The sequence below is a fragment of the Natator depressus genome, chromosome 11, assembly GCF_965152275.1.
Source record: "Natator depressus isolate rNatDep1 chromosome 11, rNatDep2.hap1, whole genome shotgun sequence".
In the NCBI taxonomy this organism is placed as follows: domain Eukaryota; kingdom Metazoa; phylum Chordata; order Testudines; family Cheloniidae; genus Natator; species Natator depressus.
The window spans coordinates 62,115,786-62,133,821 of NC_134244.1; the positions used below are offsets into that span (position 1 = coordinate 62,115,786).

General features: G+C 42.1%; 1 protein-coding gene across 7 annotated transcripts in view; it reads left to right on the forward strand.

Moving 5' to 3' along the window:
- The window catches only part of ADAM23 (ADAM metallopeptidase domain 23), a 173,524-nt gene that overhangs the window by 66,019 nt on the left and 89,469 nt on the right, over positions 1 to 18,036 (forward strand). For all 7 annotated transcript variants that reach the window (XR_012641489.1, XR_012641490.1, XM_074968004.1 and 4 more), the window contains exons 5-9: positions 3,153 to 3,235; positions 4,639 to 4,702; positions 7,362 to 7,434; positions 8,188 to 8,267; positions 9,340 to 9,405. Coding sequence is in view for 5 of the 7 variants with exons in the window: in XM_074968004.1 (XP_074824105.1) it covers positions 3,153 to 3,235; positions 4,639 to 4,702; positions 7,362 to 7,434; positions 8,188 to 8,267; positions 9,340 to 9,405 (366 nt within the window). In the remaining 2 variants the exon portion in view is untranslated. The remainder of the gene's footprint in view (positions 1 to 3,152; positions 3,236 to 4,638; positions 4,703 to 7,361; positions 7,435 to 8,187; positions 8,268 to 9,339; positions 9,406 to 18,036) is intronic.

Below are 18,036 nucleotides of genomic sequence, written 5' to 3' on the forward strand. Positions count from 1 at the left end.
GGCTTTTACACAGACTCAAGCAACTGTCAGCTACAGCACTAGCAATGAGCACTGCGGTTGCTGAATCATGAGTCTAACTGGAGGATTATGTTAGAACTTTAGACTCAGCAAATGGGCCACCTTTGCATGCTGCAGTAATTAGATCCAAACTTTCTGAAGGATATTTTCTGAGTTGATTGACTTAGAAACACTAATAGGGCTCTTGAGGTCACATGATCCACAAGAGGCATAATTAACAAAAGTAAAGAAAATATAGGGATTTTTTAATCTGCTCAGTCTTTTTTAGATATATTTGACAAATGGCAAGCTGTTTATTTCTTGGTGAATACAGAGAAGTGAAATCTTGATGAAACCATCTCTTTCTAGAACTACAGTGTATAGCTTTATTATAGGGGTGAAAATAACCAGGACCAAATTGTGATGTCCTCACTCCCATAAGTAATCTTATTAAATTTCTTGGAACTACTTGTGTGAGTAAAATAATCACAATTTAGCTCTTAGGAAGAACTGTTTAAATAAGCCCAGTTCCATGAACTCCAGAATACAGGCCAGTGCATAATGCATATATGGGTAACTGTCATGTAACAATGGTTATTTACTTAATTTTGTTAGAATACATGAACTTAATTGTGCACAGTAAAGGTTGTGCTACACCTGTTCCAGATTCTGAACAGAACATTTCATAAAATAAACAAGATACAAAATGAAATTGCTGCTGATGTTTACAGTTTGCTAAAAAGCATTACATGCCTGGTGATTCCTTAGGGTACATAATAGGTTAGAACAATTGGAAGAAGCAGTGTGACAACACTGTATTTACACTTTTCTCAATAAAACTGTTGTAAGCACTTTTTTTCACCTTGATTTTAGCTAGGATTGTTGTTGACAGATATTAAAGGCCAGGTCGTTAACTGATGTAAATCAGCATGAATCCATTGCCTTTAGTGGAACTACTTTGACATGTACTAACTGAGGATCTGGCACTGAAAGCTTCTAAATTCTTCTTTCTCTTACATGTTCACTCTCTTTAAAAGTTTAAATTGAGACTCATGTTTTCAGTGTAAGTATATAAGGCCTAAATGGTTTCTAGGTTTGCTCTTGCTGCCAGCCTTCTAATAATAAAAATCAAGTGCCCTGTGCTTGTTTACTGAATTGAACTGTTTACATGAAATTAAATTCTGCCACCCTTATTCACAATGAACAGTCTCTTAAGCCTCTAGCGGTCCCATCAAAAAATGGCTCACGTGGCTCACATTAATTTAGGGATTAGTAATTTTGCTATTCAGTAATAAGGATAGAATTAGATTTTAAGACTATCAGACTATAGATAAGGGATACAGATTTTGTTCCAGTAATTTGTTGGTATTTTTGCAGTTCCCTAAAGTATAGAATCCATAGGGTATTCTAAAGGTTTTAATTTTTCTTTTCAAAGACTTGACTACTTACAGTCAAAATTAAATATTTATTAATACTACAGTGCTGCTCTTCTTTCACTGCACACAGAAATTAAATAGAAAGGATTTGGGACAAGGAAAAAGATCATTTATATATTGTCACCGAGATTGTGTTTTTTAACACCAAAGAATATTTTGACAACATTTCTGTCATTTTTTTCCATCTCTGTTGCTGGCTCCCATATTTCCCTCTTGCTTATTATGTCGTTCTGCTTCTCAGTTGGGTTTCTTTTTGTCCCCTGAGTTTATTTGATATTCTCAAACAATCAAAGGTCTTAATTTCTCTCTAAGATTACTCAATTTTGTCTTGCCTTAATTCAGGCCCTGTAAATTTGGGAAGAAACTTCTTACATTCTCCCCATCACTGGGCATCCAAATAAGGGCCAAGCACAATCTGTCCACACATTTTATACGGTATGCCATGGAAGAGGCCTGGGTCCAGTCTTTGAAGAGTGACAGTAGATGTGCCTCATTTCCAGAGCATCATTCTGTGCATGAAATGAGGCAGTGATCCTATGGAAATAGTAGTATGCATTAGTGTAGTTAGAACTGTGTACTAATGGGAGCTGGTCAGAAAGTGCTAAAAAATTTTCAGAAATTTTCTGATGGGGAAAAAAGTTCTGTTTATGTGAGAGGAAGTAGATGGTGACAAAGTAGGTGATGGAGACTGTGCACATGTTCATCAATGAAATTGAAGAAATAGTGCTGTTTGGCCATGATTATGGCAGAGCTGAAGGAGAACAGAACAAATTTGTCGTGGATGAAACTCATATAGTCATTTCTTGTCTTGCTTCTCGCTTCTCCTTGTGTGTGAAGGTTAACTATTTACTCTGTAAGTTCTCTGAGGCATGGACTTTGCATTCATATCTGTCTATGAAGTGCCCAACATACCTGTGGCTCTTTACTAATACATTTTATTTAAGGTCTGGGTTTTGTCTCAGTATTGTCTACTGATACGTACAAATATCATCATCTTAGTCAAATGATCTGCTCCTTGTTTATTTTACTGTCACATATTTTTATGTTGAAAAATCAAGTTTTTACTAGCGTTTACCTCAGTTTGCGTAGTAGAGACAATACAGTTCTGAGTTTTTGAGCTGTATTCTCTTCCTTAGTCATGCATCAATAACCATATTGTTTAATTAAAGTTCCCATTATATAAAGTTTCATTCTTGAAGACTTTTTAGCAAGACAACCTTAAATTTGACTTCCAGATTCCAGGCAGAGCTTATGTGGGTTAGTGTTTAAAAAAAAAAATTAAAAGTACTTGTAATTTCAACAGTTTTGATTTGGCCATCACTGAGAAATCATAAATATGGATCCCCATAATACCACATCTAAAGAATCATTTTTGATAGGGAAATTACTCTTTAAGGAAACAAAATAATTAATGGCATTGTGACTTAAAGTAAGGAAAGGCCAACCTTTGCTATGGCTGGAAGCCATATATAAATAAGTAATAAGAAAAGAGGTACTTGTGGCACCTTAGAGACTAACAAATTTATTTGAGCATAAGCTTTCGTGTACTTTTTTCTAGGCACAGAATATTTTTCCCCTTATTAGTGATGAGGAGACTCAGTGGCTGTTAACATAACAGACTCTTCCCTTGAAATTTCTTCACCTGGTGTGTAGGATCCATTTTTCAGTTAGAATTAAATGATAATTTAATGTATTTATTTTTTTCTTTAACATCTTTAGGGTGGAGAGCACTGTTACTATCATGGAAACATCAGAGGTGTCCAGTACTCCAAAGCTGCCCTTTCAACATGTAATGGACTTAAGTGAGTGCAAATCTTCATTCCTCCAAAGAGACTATATTAACTGCTTGCTAGTCTTGGATTCCTGTCCTTGGGTCTCATCTCTTGGCATGAGACAGACTGAAATTCTCCAAGCTTTCAAATTTTTGGCATCCTGAGGTACAGGCAGACCAGTCTTGTTTCAAGAATAGTGGCTACTACCTAAATGACTCCTCTAAAGTATTCTCTGTCAACTCCTTGATGACCATGCTCAGCTAAGGAGTTTCTGATTGGCACTGCCATTTTTTAAACTGCTTATATCCTCTGCCCTGTCTATGGATTTATCTTTTGTTTGATGGCTTCTCTGTATCTTTTGATTTTTTTTTTCTGTTCCCTTTAGTTCTTCAGTGTTCGGCTGTTTTTTCCTCAAGACAGGTTCAGGACTGTAATAGTAGAAATGTTCTATGTCAGGAGTGAGGTGCATTGGCAAGACAAAGTGGGGAAGCTTGTACAGTACAGAGCCTACCTTCTGTATACCTGGCTTTAACCACTGCTGTTAATTCATTTTTTAAGCACTAGGGATACTAGAAATTTTTGGTGCTGTCTAGAGAAACCCTTGCAGATTGTAAATACCTAGAAATAAATTCATCAAGGTGGCTGATTAAAACAAATAAGAGGTCAGAAATATGAACAAAAATCAGACTTCAGCTCTTCACATTACTACAGTAGTTCTCAAACTGTGGATTGGGACTCCAAAGTGGGTCGCAACCCCGTTTTAATAGGGTCGCCAGTGCTGGCATTGAACTTGTTGGGCCCGGGGCTGAAGCCAAAGTCAGAGCCCTACCACCCAGGGCTGAAGCTGAAGGTGGTGGGGCTTGGGCTTTGGTCCCCCTGCCTGGGGCAGTGGGGCTCAGGCTTTGGTCCCCCTTCCTGGGGTCATGCAGTAATTTTTGTTGTCATAAAGGGGTCGTGGTGCAATGAAGTTTGAGAAACCCTGCACTACTATGATTCCAGTATACAGTCATACCAGGAATTATAGTTTTGAAAAATCAGTCTTTTGATTGTTATTTTTTATGTAAGTAAATAATGTAAGATAGTATATGGTCAGCAGCTCTTTATTGATTATGTGTATATAACTCTGCTGTGTTTGTTGTCTTCTGCATATTAATTGGTGTTTTAGGAACGACCAAGATCAAATCTTGACTCTTTCCATTGTTGTGTCAAGTGTTCCATTACTAAGGATCCTGTCTAGAACAAAATTGATTTTGCAGATGTGCATTACTACTATATTTTGCCAGTTACAACTGGAAATTTTTATAATGGCTTGTTCACTAGTTTTAAATAGTACAATTGGATTTATTTGACCAAAGACCATTTGTTGGATTAAAATTATTCCCTAGTACTTGTATTGGTCCTAAATCTCTTCCTTTTTCTTTCTAATGTTCCAGTGGCATGTTTGAAGATAGCATGTATGAGTACTTCATAGAACCAATGGATCTGACCCACAGTGCAGTAAGTTTATACTGATTTGTAATATTTTTGGTTTTGTTTGTTACAGGGATGCCTAAATGTCAGTATGTTTCTGACAAGTAACTTTCAAATCTGAATTATTAAAGATTTATTTTTAATTCAATGTTTTAACTTGAATTTTCTAATCTTAAATTCACTTTAGATTTGGGAATAGGCCATTCATGTTGGTGGCTTCTAAGGGCTTATTCCCATGGTGAATGATTTGTGGACTATAAAAGTGTTTACCAATTTCCTCTATTTTCTGAGCTAGTGAATTTGATCCTATCATTGACTTGGTGAAAACCTATGTTTTGGAGCTGAGGTCAGGCACTCTATATAGAGTGTCGCAGCTGGATAGTTGTTGCAGAGGATTGTAGTGCCTGTGTGCAATGGCTCTGATACAAATAGATGAATAAATTGGGTCAGGGTTTAGGAATATATTTACCCAAATATCTTCTTCACACTCTGAGCCTGGTCTACTTAACTTGTGGCTCTCTTTAAGTATAGTATGTATGTACTGTTGCTCCTGAAGGCATTGATGTAAACAGAGCTGACTATACTTCAAAGGCTAGTTTCCAAATTTCAGCACAATAGTCCAGGAATGTTTCTCCTGTGGGATACTTCTGCACTTGCATTTGATTTCCAAGAGACATTTTTGGGTTTTGGGTATCCAAGAGACATCAAGATGAGGATTTTCAGGCTCTGTATCTTGCCTGGCACCTCATCAATGCATGATAAATTACACAAAATGCTGTAATTTTTGCTGGTTTCTTTTGAAACCTCTCTTGGTAACAGTAAACGTGACAACTGAGTCCCGCAAAGGAACTGCAAGATCATTAGTCTGTGTGTGATAAGTAATACTTTCAGAGAATACTGTATAGGATAATACACTCTTTGAATATCTTTTGAATGATCTGTTGTGACTTCCAGCCCAAAGATGCTTCAGGTAATGTTAATCCTAGTTGGAATGATAGTCCACTGGAAAATAATTTAGGAACCATTTAGTGTGGCAGCTGGAGCAAGACTCCTTGTTACAAAGCTACATACTGTACTTAAATGTAACCTATATATGACACTGGCTATTGGTTGAAAACTGACCGTATGTTCACCATTGTGGATCTGGTAACCTCTCCTTAATTAGGAGACATACAATTAGGATATTCTTCGACTAGGACAGTAGAATTTCACTTTTTATGCTGACACTGCAATACAGAGCTTTAGGCAATGGAAAGAAATAATTAGGGTTATTTTTAGACTTTGTACAATCACTGTAATTTATGGAAGATTTTAAAATATCTCCTCTCCCACTTCTGTGTGTCCAGGTGGAAGTTTTAAAGAGCATAGAGGATAGTTAGAGGCAAGAGTATTGTTCTCAATAAAACTACTTTCTTTTACTGACCAAAATAAAATGCCTGTAGGGAGATTTTCAGAGCCATAAATGACAGTGAGGCACCCAACTTGAAAGTCAGTGCAAGTTAGGCACCTGATCGCCCGCTTTGGGCATAATACCTGAGATAGATGTCCACACCAGTTATTTGATTGCGAGTGTTGCTCTCATTGTTTGGTTGGTTAAGTCCTTTGGGATACCTTAAGAATGGAAGGCAGTATATGAAACTAAATCATATTTACTGTACATGTGCAGTTTGAATTTTTGAATATTCTACTTCGATGTTTTATACAAATCTCTCAGGAGTTACACAAAAATAGCATTCTGTCTTTTCAAAAGCATTGTTTGCCTTGACAAGGTCAAGTGATGGAATGACAAGGGAGAGGAGACTGAGATCCATGAGGCTTGTATTAAACTGTGAAATTTATCAGATTTATAATTTTAAAAGGAGAAAACTTCAAAATACTTATTCTTTTTTGTTCTATGTATAGATTTATGGCACTGTGCATTAATTATGTTGAAAGAGACATAAATCTTACTGTTTTTTCTGTTAAGTTTCAATACAATTAAGTAGCTAGTCTTTGTGATTTATAACAGGCATATCTTTATTTTTGACCAGGTGCAGGAAGACTGTATCTAGGTATATGTATGTATGCAGAGGGTAGAATTTGGATTCTTGAGATAATACTGCCTACTCTATTAATGTCTTCTCTCTGAGGATCTCAAAGAGATTTATAATCAATGAATTAATCCTTATTGACACCATTTGTAATGTAGGTGATAAATATTGTCTGTGTTTTAGATTAGGAAACTGAGGCAGAGCAGCCAAGTGATTCACCACACAGCCAGTCAATAGCTGAGGCAGGATTAGACATAGAAGCAAGAAGCCTGACCCACCAATCCTAATGAGAGACTTGTCTCACCTCTTCTGGCCCTGGAGAAAGATTCAGCATTGTTAATCAGGAGCTTGTAACCTGCTCTGTGAGAGAGTTTTCCAAATAAGGCCTTCTACAATTGAAGAGTACATCATACTAAATTGTGCAGGCTTTCATGTTTGGATTAATATTCTAAGAATCTAATGCTTAGAAGTTATCCAGGTAAAGTATACATAGCACCAGTGTAAAGATGTTACATTTATGTCAGTGGATATTGCTATTTCCTTTCAGAAAAAAGAACAAATAAGATATCAATCTACTGTAATAAGTGCATCTTTCTTTTCATTTGGCATTGCTAATAAGTTGAAAATGTTTTTATACATTCTTTTTTTTTTTTTAGAAAAGCACAGGCAGGCCACACATCATCCAGAGGACTTTGGGAACACAAACCTTGAGGCAAATGAAGAATGCTGGTATGTATTGGTTACATTATGTTTTCAGTAACAAAAATAATTTTAGTTGTAATGTAAATAGTTTGAGGTTCAGGTTAATTGAGCCTATGTTAAACTGCTGAACTATTAGAAGAATAAGAAAAAAGACCATTATCAAGTTGACTTCTGTATACCAAGTTTATTATCATCACACTGAATTTCAGAAATGTTAAAATTGAACTGAAATGTTTTTACCTATCAAGACCTGTGTTTAGGTTCTTCTGGCAGAGAATAGCTGTTGGTTTCATCACTAGTACTTTAATTAGCTGCTATTTTTTGGATGCTAGTGATTGCCATCAACACATGAAAGAGAAAAAGCAAAACTGTATGGTCAGGTCTTAGCCTCTTTATGTCCCTTTTTAGTGCATGTTTAATTGTAATTTTAAATCTATTCACGTACTTTGTTATTTGTATGGGATCCTTAAAAGTTATGAATTTTAAAGAATGCTTTGCAATTCACCTTTAAAAGGGAATATTTGTGAATTGGGTGTTCTTAGTCCATTTCCCACTGGATAAGTGTCCACATCACAATGATTTCTATAATGTTTTATCGAATGTTCTTAGAATTTCACTAAACTTTTTAACTTTTGAAATTTTCCATCTTTTAATTTAGATACAGCGAGATATTAATTAATCTCACTGTAAACAGTTTCCATGGTTAGAAAGGGTTAAAACTGTATGTGCTCCAGTATAAATGCTAAATTATTTAAGTTTTGTTAATTTTATTTTCTTCAGAGACCGAATCTAGTTCTGAGTGGTCCTTCCTGTCTGAGTTACAGTGGCTCAGGAAAAGGAGAAGAAAGAGGGCCGTGAGTGTAAGTGTGACACCAAGTTAAGACCTCTGCAGTGCTGCATAAATTTCCAAATTCTTTAATTATAAGTGAGCATTGGTTCTTAGAAAACAAAATCCTTTGGATGTTTGAACCAAAGTTTAAAATATCTGTCTTCCATATTTTTATAATACAGTACGGTTTTCCACCAAATGACGCCATTGTGTTTGAACCTGAATGTACAAAATAAAATAGATGTAGTTTATAGAGTGACAGCAATACCATGTACAGTTTGAACAGAAATTTGATAGTGAAAGTGTGATAAAATTTCAATGATCATTAAGGCCTGATACTACTGTGGACCGAGTACAACCCTGACTACTATATAGATGCCCTCTCCTATGGTCACATGGCTCATTAAGTAGTATGGACAAAGCCAAAAGTAATAAATGTGTGATCCAAAATTGGGTTGGTTAGAAAAAAAGATATGGACAGTTCTCACAGTCTGCAGACACAATACACATTATAACTAGTTTAGATACATCAGTATGGACTTCATTTTGTCTACATACATGTGCTTGTGGCTTGTTTTAGCTTTCATTAATATTAATTTGTACCCATTTGTCTGTATGAGATCAGCTTTCTCCTCGGAATATAGAGCACAATGTGTGGGGTTTCAAACCCTACCATTTTTAAAAAATCACTTTTTTCCTAGGTCTAGTAAATATTGCAATGGAGCAAGGGGGACGTTGTTTTCTGGGTCTTTCTAAACGCTAAGTTCTATGGAAACAATAGCCTTTTCTGTAAACATTGGCCAAAGAGGTTTGGATCTGAATTTATTCTAAATGAAATGATCCGGATCCTCAGCTGATGTAAATCCACGTAACTCCATTGAAGTTAATGGAGCTATGTCAATTTACACTAGTTGAAGAGCTTTCTCAATTCTGGCAAACTTATTCACTTCGAGTAACATGTATGTGAGTAGTCCTATTGAAGCCAGTGAGGGATACAAACTTGGCTCTCCCACTGCTACTAGATACCTAGGCCAGCTGCAGAATTATTTTTAAAAATTACCATCACACTGTCATTTCTCACAATGTATATTTAAATCCAACAGGCATCTCGTGGTATATTTGAAGAGATGAAATATCTGGAGCTCATGATTGTCAATGACCATAAAATGGTAAGGATATAGATCCAGTGGCAATCTTCCTTGTGATTTGATTCAGAGGCTGGTCCATACCTGTCTGTCTAAGTTTCTATATCTGAGTACCTCACTCTTTGGCACAGATTTTTGGGTGTGGAGAGAGGATCTATACCCCTCCTTGGTAGCAAGATAAGGTAGCTATGTGCAATGTGGAAAATAAATTACATCCTTTTAAGGGGTGTAGAAATGTACTTCTCCCGCAGAGCAAGACAGGAATAGGGTGACATGCTTCTGAGGAGTGTCTCTGAGGTGCTGTACCCCTGGGGATACCTAGTGCTAAGCTGAAAGACACTGTGTGGCCCATAGTAGTTAATAATAATACGTAGCATTTTAGACAGCACTTTGAATACTTAAAGTACTTTACAAACATTACCAAATTAATATATATTATGTATATTAGTGTTTTAATATGTATTATTAGTATTGTATATACATGTGTGTGTGTGTAGATAGATAAGATCTATGTTAACATATATTTAACTATGTTAATTGGCAGTACTGTTAGAATTTAAAAATTAAATTCCATCTTTTAAGGATTAAAGAAACAGGCTGAGACAGGTAGGACACAATTTAGAGTAAAAAGCTTTGATATATGGGCAGTAAGATATGCATGTGAAGCTATCTCTCTTTTTTTTCTTCTTCCTGGTAAATCCATGCTTATAAATAGGCAGGGTAGTGAAATAAACAATAAATCTTGCCATTGGATTAAGCAAGATGTGTTACATTTACAAAGAATTCTGCTCTGATTTCTTCTTTTCCTTTAGGAGATATTAAAGAAGCTAGATCAGCTGACATTTGCTATTTAAATGTTACTGCTTTCATTAATTGTGCCAAGTAAGATAGGGTTATCAAAATGTCAGCACCCTGCCTGTTCAGCAGATTAAATCAGAAAGGCGGTGCCTGGGGAGTAGTATAGAAGTACTAGGTCTCTCAACAGATGTTGTGGTGTGCCTGGGGAAATTCCCCAATTCTCAGGTTACCTATGGGTTGAATAGGCCATGCCCCCTGACTACCACATGGGGCCACAAAACCTGCCCATCTACTCCCTACACCGGCACATTATGTAGTGGAATTCCTGTAGCCTCAAGACTATGGAGTTTTCCCCTTAACTTTGGCCCTGCTGCATGTTGTTCAGTAGGGGGGCTTGATTTGCGCCTCAGCGTTCTGTAAAATTTAGATGTTTAGAAGGGAACAAGCCTGCAGACTTTTTTTTACAAGAATGTATTGAAAATTTCTGTTGACCTCATTTGCAAGCTCAAATTATTTACCCCGTTTATTTTTTTAGTGTTACATGTCTACAGTATATGGGCCTGTAGGTACATATCTTTTCAAGCACTTAGGTTTCAGAAAAAATGAGCAGCAAGTACCTGTTTAAGTGTTATTTTTTTAAAAGCATTGGATAATAACTCAGTAATTTTTTCAATAATACAAGACCAGGGTATCGAAGTGCCGCCTGTTGGTAGCAAGAGCCTAACCGAAATATCTGAGTGCCAAAACCATGTGCTTAAGCCTATAATGTGGACTGAGAGTACGAGTATGCTGCCAATCTCTCTCTTTCTCTTTCTCCCTTGTCTCTCTCTCTCTCTCTGTCCCGTCTCCCCATTTAACACAAACAGTAGAATGTCCGAATTGTCTCCTACCAGATGTTTCTTAATTCTTTAGATGCACTACAAACTCTTGTTCTTTGACTAGAAAAATATATTTAAGACAGTGAAGACGTGCAATACAGCTAAAGGGAAAATTTCACTCTCTGATACACCCTGCAGAATTTTTTGTTTGTAGAGTAGATTGTAGAAGTAGCTCTAAAAGAAGCATTTGTGAATGTACAATATTTACCCTTTAAATTTTAAAGGTTAGAATATGTAACCCGTACATTGGTGAACACTTAATCCATGTGAGTAATTTCCTTGATGCCAATTCATAGATTCTTTACTATATTCTCAGATTTTTAAGGCCAGAAGAAACTGTTGCAATCATCTTGTCTGACAACCTGAATAATAAGAACGTAAGAATGGCTATACTGGGTCAGACCACATGTCCATCTAGCACATTATCCCATTCCCGACCGTGGCCAGTGCTAGATGCTTCAGAGGGAATGAACAGAACAGGGCAGTTATCAAGTGATCCATCCCTTGTCATCCAGTCCAGCTTCTGGCATTCAGAGGTTTAGGAACACCCAGAGCATGGGATAGTAACCGTGACCATCTTGGCTAATAGGCATTGATGGACCTATCCTCCATGAGATTATCTAATTCTTTTTTTCATCCATTTATACTTTTGGCCTTTGTTACATTCCTTGGCAACAAGTTCCACAGGTTTATTGTGTATTTGTTTTAAACCTGCTGCCTATTAATTTCATTGGGTGACCCCTGGCCTCGGTGCGCAGCACATCACTGGCACCAGCCTTAGCCCTGCACTGCTCCTTTTTGCCGGTGCCAAAGAAGCGGCAGAAGATGCGGAGTCCTTCTGTACTGAAGGACAGAGGGGCCACGGGCAAAGGACCTCTATCAGGCCATGTGCCCGCATTGGGGCTTCCCAGGGTGCCGCTGAGGTTGGACCTCCCAGCCCGGCTCAGGACCTGCCCCCCACTCCAGGCAGCGACAGGGGCTCCCAGCCTATCATGGGGCCTTCAGTGCCCAAACCTGTCCCAACAGCTAAAGAGCAAAGCCAACCGGTGCTGCATGTGCCACACCAGGTGACCAAAGCGGCTCCACCCCTGGCACCGAAGGTGCAGCATAGTCTGGCAGAACTCGCCCGGTTGCCAAACCACAGACACAGGCCCCTATCGCCATGACCTCGGACCCCAGCACTGTGCCCCAGCTCTCCGAGATCTCCACCTACTAGGTGTGGGACTCCAGATTTGAGGCGCCGTTCTCCGTACCAACGGTACCGGCAATCCTCAGGCTAAAGTTCACCACGGTGCCAGTCACCCTCTCCCAGGCAGTCTCCCAGGCGCTGTCCTGGAGGGGTGGTTCAGGATCTCGGCATTGGTTTTGTTCGCCCCAGTACTGTTCCTTGGGCAGGCAGTGCAACTCACCATCATCCCGCCACTCGCTCACCAGGGTCAGCAAACAGACCCAGGCCTCAACAGCCCCTCCATGGTCACCAGAGACTTCAGACTTCAGCCCGTCGCTGAGAAGGGATAGCTCCCCACCAATGAGGGAGACTGAGGCAGCACCAGCCACGATACTGATGCAGCAGGGACAGTGGGCCCCCCAGTGGTCATACTGGAACCCACAGGGGTGCCGGTGATGCCGGTCCAATACTCCCAGTCCTCCCTGGCCACATCGGGCAAGCCCGCCGTAGCACTGCCGGCACCACAGTTGGGACGCGGTACCAAGGCGGAGGCCAAGGCAGCGCACTGCATCCTGGCACCGAGGGAACCTTCCCCCGCGAAAGAAGGGGACGACACCCTCCCTCGGGTGGTAAAATCTTCGTCATCATCCCCGGACGAGGCAGTCGCCAGGACACCGCACCCTAGCAGTCCCCCAGACGATTTTAAGGCACACCAGGCCCTCCTTAAATGGGTGGCAGAGAACCTTGGCCTGCAAATTGAGGAGGTCGCTGAGGAGGCTGATGACCTCTTCAACGTCATCTTGGCCACCACCCCAGCACAGGTTTCATTGCCCATCCACGCTGCGGTCCTCAAGATAGCCAAATCATTGAGGCAATCTCCCTCCTGTATTCTGCTGACTTCCAAGAAGGCAGAAAAGAGACATTATGTCCCTGCAGAGGGCTTTGAGTATCTATACACTCATCCCCCAGCGGCATCACCGGTTGTGTCCGCAGTGAACAAGAGGGACAGGCAGGGACAGGTTAGTGGGACACCGAAAAATAAAGACACTAAGAGGCTGGACTTGTTTGGCCGAAAGGCTCATTCAACGGCCAGCTTGCAGTTCCAAGTGTCTAATCACTAGGCCTTGCTGGGACGTTATACCTTCAACCTGTGGGACTCCTTCATTAAGTTCACGGAGGCCCTTCTGCAGGACCGTGCCCAAGAGTTCACTGTGTTAGTGAGCGAAGGCACAGCAGTGGCCAGGGGAGTCCTCCAGATGGCCTGGGATGCGACGGACTTGGCGGCAAGAGTGGTCGAGTCAGCAGTGGCCATGAAACACAGCTCGTGATTGCAGGTCTCTGGGCTGTCCCCACAGATGCAGGCCACAGTCCAGGACCTCCCCATTGAGGGTACAGGGCTCTTTTCTGAGCTAACTGACTCGAGGCTCCACTGGCTTAAGGACTCCTGAGCCACCCTCCACTTCTTGGGCCTGCATACCCCTCAGCAGTCCAGGAAGCCATTCCATCCTCCTCTGCCACAGTCTAGGTCCTGGGGGGCTTCCAGGTCAGGCTCCTACAGGAGGAAGGAGAAGGAGAGGGGGCCTAAGAGACAGTATCCATCATCTTCCCATCCAGTGGCGCAGCCTGACCCTCCCAAAAATTAGGGAGGCCAGAAGCAGCCGTTTTGAGGGTACGCCCAGGGATGGCGGCCCAGCCAATGTACTGGGTCCATCCCCCTCCTTCTTCAAATGCCTCCGCCCTTTCCGGTCGGCTTGGTCCCACATCACATTGGACCGCTAGGTATTCAGTACCATTTCTTCAGGTTACACCCTGCAATTTATAACTGACCATCCCTCGCATCCCCCTGCCCCGTTCCTCTTCAGGGGTCCTTCCATGAGCAACTCCTCGTTCAGGAGGTCGAAAACCTCCTGAGTCTTGCGGTAGTGGAAGAGGTTTCTTGGAACATGGAAGGCAGATGATTCTACTCCTGCTACTTCCTAATTCCAAAGGCAAAAGGGGGCCTCAGACCTATCCTGGACCTGCGTCGCCTCACCACGTCTCTCAAGAAGTTGAAGTAGTTCTTCGAGGAGTGTCCCAGTGAGTGCTCCACCTTAGGTGTCTTGATGCCCTACGCTTGTAATCAGAGATTTGTAGTAGCAGTGCCCATGTTGGCCATGCATGTGTGGCAGCTGTCTTGTGCTGCTCTGGGCGGTTACTTAGCATGCACAGCCAACCATCCCTCAGTTCCTTCTCTGCCGCCTTTGGCTTGAGTCAGAGCGACAGCAGCGCCCCCGTCTATTTCGTAAATTGCTTATATTCCTACTTTTATTTATCCCCTTTGTCGGTTTTCTTCCGTTTCCGTCCTTATTTACCCACTTAAAAAAACCCAACCAAATATTTATTTATTTCATTTATTTGTTTCATTAGCTTCCCCTTGCCACTGGTGGGTCTCCACAATGATGACTGAACTACGACCATTTTCTGTAGGTGTAGGTAGGTTTTCGCCCTGAACCTCCACAGGCATGCCTGGTTCTCTCGGCTTTAAACGTTGCCAGACCTGCAGGCTATCAGTTCCTGTATTGGATGGTCACACTCAGTGCATCCGCTGTCTCGGGGAAACCCATGTACCACAGAAGTGTCCACACTGCAAGAAATTATCTGCCAGGACACTGAAAGCCACGGACCTCCAACTAAAATGATTAATGATGGAGAAATCCCTCAGGCCAGCCTCCAGCCCAGAGTCCAGGACTCTCCTCCTGGCCAACAGTCTCCAGCAACAGCGTCAGACAAGGGGTCCACCCAAACTGTGTCTAAGGATCCTGTACCTAAGAAGATGACCAAACATCGGTCACAGTCATCACCATGGAGAGATCCCCATAAAAAGAAGTGGTCTCCTGGCAAAAAATGTGCCCCGGTACCGATGGCACCGACAACCTCAGTCCAAGAGGCACCAGGAATGTCCTGTACCGAGACGTTCTGAGGAGCCAAGACACCGACGTGGCCAGGCTCTTACTCAGGTGCATGAGCTAAAGCTAAGCTCCCTAGCTCAGCACTGAGAGTGCCGAAGAACGCCTCAGCACCGGCTAGTGTAACGGCGCCACCTGCTGCATATACACAGCCTAACAAGACCTCAGCACCGTCAGAGCATACTATGCTATCATCCACGGCACTAAGCTTCCCGGTTCTGCAACCCTTCACCAGACAGGAGGACCTGGCAATCTCCTCCACCCTGGGAACCCCTCTGTTCAGCACCGGCGGCACCCCAGTCAGGCAAGGACCGAGCCAAATAGGCACTCCTATTGGATTTGCACCCCCACTATCCAGTGATGAGGACGAAGAGGATGACTCGAGCCTTTTCACCCCTCGTCATCCCTCTCCAAAACCAGGACCGTCTCACCAACAACTACCTATGCAAGGGAAAAGCTGGGAAGCACACCATGGATGCCACCACCCGTTGTTATGCCACCCAGTCAGCCATACTGGGACCCGTGGGCAATCTGCAGAACCCAGAATCTTAAACCCCTCCAACCTACCAGCGTCATGGGCCACCCAGTCCCCTTCACCCACGAACCCACCACCATCAGAGGCACCGGAGGAAGAGGGAGAGGAGCAGGAAAAGGCTCCTGAAGGCAATACACTGCCACCCACCCATATTTCATCCTTGTCCCCGGACAAAATAATTACACCACCGCCTCCCACCACAGGAGATGACTTCAAGTCCTTCCAGGACTTATTCAAAAGTGTTGCAGAATTACCGGAGACCCAGCACAAACTTACTGACATCTTGCAGGCATCCCCATCAGCAAAGATAGCTCTGCTCATCAATGCTGTATAATGGATCCTGCAAAGATAATATGGCAGATGCCTGTTACTGTCCCACTCTCCTGTAAACACTCTGACAGAAAATATTATACACCAGTGAAAGAGCTGTGTTCTTATTTACTCACCTGGCTCCAAATTCACTGGTCGTAGAGGCAGTAAACCAAAAAAGAAAACAGCACCAGTCAAAAACCACTCCTTATGACAACAACTGGAAAAGGCTTGAGCTCTTTGGACGTGAAGCCTGTTCCTTGGCCTCACTGCAATTTCGCATAGCAAACTACTCAGCTTCGTTAGTGAAATACACTTACAACTTGTTTAATAAAATGACATCCTTTATTGAACAAATGCCAGAGCAAGTGAAGGAACAATACAAAGCCAATGTTGCAGAGGGCTCCTTAATTGCCAGAACAGCCCTGCAGGCCTCCCTCGATTCCACTGACAGGTCAGCTTGTTCTATTGCCACATCCATGGTCATGCTTCAAGCATCCTGGCTCCACCTCTCTGAATTCCCTAGGGAAGTACAAGCCACAGTTGAGGACCTGCCCTTTGAGGGCCAAAAACTATTTGTTAAGGGCACTGATGCATCTCTTCATACCTTAAAGGACTCACAAACAACCTTGAAGGCAGGGTGGTGCTCAATCATAACCTCTCTGCATCGATGTACTACACCTATGGCAGTGGTGCATATCCCATAAGATAGACATTTCTGCAGCTTACCTGCCAGGACTTCAGAATCCCACGACAGACCAGATGAGCAGACACTTCTGACAAACCCATGAGTGGGAGATGGACTACCCGACCCTCGTGACCATATTCAACCGGTGGGGCTTCCCTACTATAGATTTATTCTCAACGGCTCACGATACAAAATGCCCGCAGTTTTGCTCCTTAGTGGGGCTTGGTCACCACTCCCTGGGCGATGCCCTCCTTACAAAATGGGAGGCACCACTAATGTACGGTTTCCCCTGATTCCTCTATTGAGCAGAGTGCTACACAAAATCGGACAAGGCCAGGCTCATGCTTATTGCACCCACGTGGTCCAGGCAAATATGGTTTCCATACCTGAGACAGTTGGCGGTGAAAGCCCCTCGAACCCTTCCGCTACTTCCTCACCTCCTGACACAGGACGTCGGCCACGTCAGTCACCCCAACCTAGCGGTTCTCTGCCTCAAGGCCTGGTTACTCCATGGCTAGAGGGCCTGGATCAGGATTACTTTGAGGAGGTTAAAGACATTCTCTTGAATCGTTACAAACCGAGCACACGCAAAACATACACTCATAAGTGTTTACGTTTCTGCTCCTGGGGTGAGCCTCACCATATGTCTCCTCATTTTGCCCCTCTATCCAGAGTCCTGGACTACATACTAGGCCTTAAAAAGGCAGGCCTCTCAAATAGCTCCATAAAGGTACACTTATCAGTGATCACCTCACTACATGATAAGGTAGATGGAACCACAGTCTTCGCTCATCCAACAACAAAACTATTTTTAACGGGCTTGACCCACATCTACCCTCCCCTAAAACACCCTACTCCTATATGGGACCTTAATCTTGAGGTACACACCTTCATGGGGAAACCATTCGAACCCCTTGCGACTTGCTTATTTGCTACATCTATCGATGAAGGTCTCCTTCCTTATCGCGATCACTTCAGCAAGAAGAGTAAGGGAGCTAGGGCCCCTAATGGCACACTGGCCGCATTCTACATTCCATAAAGACAAAGTGATCCTAAGAGCACACCCTAAATTTATACCTAAAGTAGCCCCCTCATTTCATTTAAAGCAACCCATTTACTTACCTATGTTTTTTCCGAAACTGCACGCTGATGCCAGGGAGGCATCTCTTCACACTGTCGACATCTGTAGAGTTCTGGCCTTCTACCTAGAAAAAACAAAGACATTTAGAAAATCGTCACGTCTCTTTCTATCAGTCACAGAGCGATGGAAGGGTGAGGCCATCTCTAACCAAAGACTATCTACGTGGATTTCTGGCTATATCCATCTGTGCTAT